Genomic DNA, 3,833 nt, shown 5'->3' with positions numbered 1-3,833 from the left:
GGTTTTAATATGGCAAGTTTCACCACCAGATAGAATCATCACATGGGATTCAATCCAGCGGAATAAAATATATGCACCACTTAGAGATCAGGACACTACAAAATACACCTCTGAGTCATCGATCACCCCTCACCAAAAAAAAGTGTTGATCATACAGCTTGTGTAGACCATGAACACACTCAGTACAGCATCAAAATCAGAGGCTGGGCAGCAGCACACCAGGCTTTCCTTGTTTCGTTTGTGAAACACATCCACATAAAGACACAGCCACCGGCAAAACATCTTCAAATAGAGACAGTTACAGAACAGCATTTCCTATATGGCTACAGTATGAATAAAGTCTGATAATCATACAAGCAGCATGTATGACACACACATGGGTTATACTACAATACAGTATATACACACACAGGAGCAGTGAGTGGATTGCTGCTTCTCGCGCTCAGTCTTGCATCCAATTCACAGCTCTGTTTATGTGTTGATGAGTGTGAACAGACTCTTCTCCGTGCGGAGAGGCAGAAGGCGAGCGTGCTGCCATTTTTCGGTGTTTGAAAACGCACATTGTGGCGGTAGTGTTGCGCGATGCTTGCTCCCGTGCCCAGTCGGCGGGCATATGCTGCCGTTGCGATAAGAAGCACGTGCGAGGAGCCCGAGAAGCCCTGCCGAAGTTTTACGGGAAACCGAAAAAACGCTTTTCCTGACAAAGTGTTGGATCTGCGGCTGCAAAGTCGGCAGAATGTTAGAAAAGTGTTTTGTCTTTCATTTACAGTTCAAGCAGTAAAGATGTGTTATGATACCTCCTATTAAAACTGAGGAAATATCAGTAGCCCAAAATGGTGGATAACAGTACGTCACAGAGAGAGAACACAACACACGTTTTGGGGTTGTGAGCTTGCCACGAGGCACGTTTTCAGAGGTTTGGAAAGTGAAGAGGCTTTTAAAAGCAGCCTTGAGCAAAAAAACAAAAAGGAAATCTCTGACTTTTCTCTGTATTATAACGAAGCAGCGTGTTCATTGCCGGCAGTGGGACACTATTCTCTGAAGGAATGTCACAAGATATGGACGGTTCTTCCACCTTATCACCTCTCACCATATGGACGTCTTAAAAAAATGGATCAAATCCCTGTTCAGTGTTACCAGGATCAAAACAGTCTGCAATGAGTGGTAAAAACTGTACATTTACAATGTAGATACACTGTACAACAGCCTCCAGTTTAAAAACATACAGCAGACATTTAGTGTAAAAGCAGGAGACGACACAAAGATTTTCAAATTTTCTTAAATCTACTCTTTACTTTTTTTTTTTTTTACATCCAGCTGGATTTAAAAAAAAATGAGCCACTACGGGCTGCGATCAAAGTCCTTCCTAATATTGTCAATGTTTAATAACACACATCACTACAAAACAGGAATCAGCAGGAAATGGAACACATTACGGTTTGACTAATGGGTTCCTGTTTTTCTTTAGTGTCAAATAAATCATACAAAAATAGTGTACAGTGTACAATCTGTCATGGTCCCATTGATTCTCCGCGTAGTGTCCGCAGTGAGTGTATAACTCACCTAAACACACACACACATACACACACTCTCACTGGTTCATAACTAAGTGACGTCTGACTCTTTTCAGAGAGTGCTGCTGAGTGCGTGGCTCCAGTCCCCGGGAGAGTCGGTTCATCCCTCTCCCTCTGTGGTTCAGCTGCTTTGCAAACAGACTGACTCTCCACAGATAATCGCTCGTTCTCCCACAGGTCGCCCTCTAACTCGTTCCTCTCAGGTTATCTTTGCAGGTCTCCGGGGAGTAAATCAAACGACACCCCTACGATCCCTCTTTCCCCTCCGAGCTCTCCGGCGGCGCTGGAGGCCCCTCCGCCGTGGGTGACTGGGCCCCTCCCGGACCATCTGCGCACAATCACAAAAAAGACACAAAAATAAATTGGTTGCAGTGACTCTCGAGGGCAAAAAGAAAGACGTATACAGTGCAAAGCTGTTGTTGATCGCAAAGCCTGTTTCAAAACCCAACTAAAAGTAGCGTAGCAACAATTTCCTAAAAGGAGTAGTGTGTAGGGCTTAGGATAATTTATTGGCAGAAGTGGAATATAATAATCATTACTATGTTTTCATTGGTGTACAATCACCTGAAGAATAGTTGTGTTTTCGATTCTTTAGAATAAGCCGTTTATAGGGAGCAGTTGCCATGTTGCATGTTTCTATGCCAGAACGGACAAACATAAACTGTCTCCAGAGAGAGAGAGCCTTTCACGTTTTTGCATTACCTCAAGGCCGCCGTAGTTCTTTGGTATGCTTGGAAAGGGAGGGCAGAGCGGAGGGGTGTTCAGCTGGTTGCAATCTGCAAAGCTCATCGCTAGAGGCCACTAAATCCTCCACACTGCTCCTTTTTAAAAACGTGCGTTTCTTACACATCTGGGACTAATTTGAAGCTGAAGTGAGGAAATTAACTCCCGCTTTATGGGGAAACAATGCTAACTTGAGCTAGTTCGTAGCTACTTACAAACACACACAACGTTGAAACGTCCCAGAGTGCACAGAGATGGTAAGGATAGAAAGAGTGAGCCATGCCAGAATTGTTCTCAATTTATTTTTGGAGCGTGCGAGACAATTTGTATCAGTATATGGGATTTAGCACGTCCTTGCTATCCATGCAGTCAAAAATACTCAGCCCAGCAGTGATCTAAATTTGGCACGCCTGGTGGCCAGAATGGTGATGAACGACTTATAATTCTGGCATGGAAGTGGCCAGTTATAGCCAATTCTCAAATGGCAACCCGAGTGCTTCTTACAGGAGTCGATTCTCAGAACTTGAAGTCCTCGGTCACAAATCGTTGTCATATCTGGCATATCTTCCCATCATCTCTTCTTTGTCTTAAATAATTAAATAATAATAATTAAATAATTACCAGCACCAGACATGGTCTGTTCCACCCAAATTCATGTCAGGCAACTTTCCTAAATGACTCAGAAATGAATTAGCTTGACAGAAGACTGGCTGTGCATGATACCAGGACTTGAACTACAAATTCAATTTAAAAGATGATTACAGTTTGAATTTGCCTTGTGCTCACTATTATAACAACAAACAAAAAAAGAGAACATTGTGTACTTTACCTGTGAGGGACATTTCAGCCAGTTTAAGAGGCAGGTCGCCAGGGTTTACGCCTGCCGGGGAGCCCAGGATGTCAGGGAGGGCATTCCTCCTCCCCGAGCGCCCTGAGGTGGCAAAGTCCAACACGGGCTCTACTTCCGTCATCTCAGAACTCCTCTATGACAAAAAGAGGGACAGAGTACACTGTGATGTTTTTGTCCTCCCCATGAAAACATAAAGTACAGGTAGGACTCAAATAAACCTATGGATTATTACCACAATAAAGCTTGTACATTAGTGTTATCTAATTAATTTCACAATACATTCAGTATATCTTTCTGTCCTAACATGCGATGGAAACAACATTGACTATATTTCAATGTAAATTAAAGTTATCCGTGATTTGCCTGTATGTTAGCCGTTCTCTGCCTGTGATTGGCTAGCACTTATCGCCTTCGTTGGTTGGATTGTTTCCGTTTAAGCGTGAGGAGGGAGATTGGTTCGGGTAAAGAGTATCAGGGAAAGCCAATCAGAGGCAGAGCAGGGCTGGTCGTGCCTTATCTATCCTGGGAAACATCACCGTAATGTCGAAGGAGGTTTCACACAGTGGCACATTCGGCTCAGTCACACAGGTACAAGCTGCCGATATGTTACGCAACAAGGAAGAGTTATAAAAGCCTTTTGATTACAGAGCCATCGGAGGTCAAGGGCTGTTTACAGAGCGGATGCA

General features: G+C 43.7%; 1 protein-coding gene across 1 annotated transcript; it reads right to left on the bottom strand.

Moving 5' to 3' along the window:
• Positions 1-1,819: 1,819 nt before the first annotated feature.
• pkib (protein kinase (cAMP-dependent, catalytic) inhibitor beta) lies at positions 1,820-3,268 on the bottom strand (the record flags this gene model as incomplete). Its single annotated transcript, XM_079232168.1, has 2 exons — positions 1,820-1,902; positions 3,127-3,268. 2 exons carry the CDS (start codon positions 3,266-3,268, stop codon positions 1,820-1,822), a joined length of 225 nt encoding a protein of 74 aa, XP_079088294.1.
• Between the last annotated feature and the right edge of the window lie 565 nt (positions 3,269-3,833).

The sequence above is a fragment of the Taurulus bubalis genome, assembly GCF_910589615.1.
Source record: "Taurulus bubalis genome assembly, chromosome: 16".
Classification (NCBI taxonomy): domain Eukaryota; kingdom Metazoa; phylum Chordata; class Actinopteri; order Perciformes; family Cottidae; genus Taurulus; species Taurulus bubalis.
The sequence above is the reverse complement of the archived record's forward strand: the minus strand, read 5'-3'. Positions and strand labels throughout refer to the sequence as shown.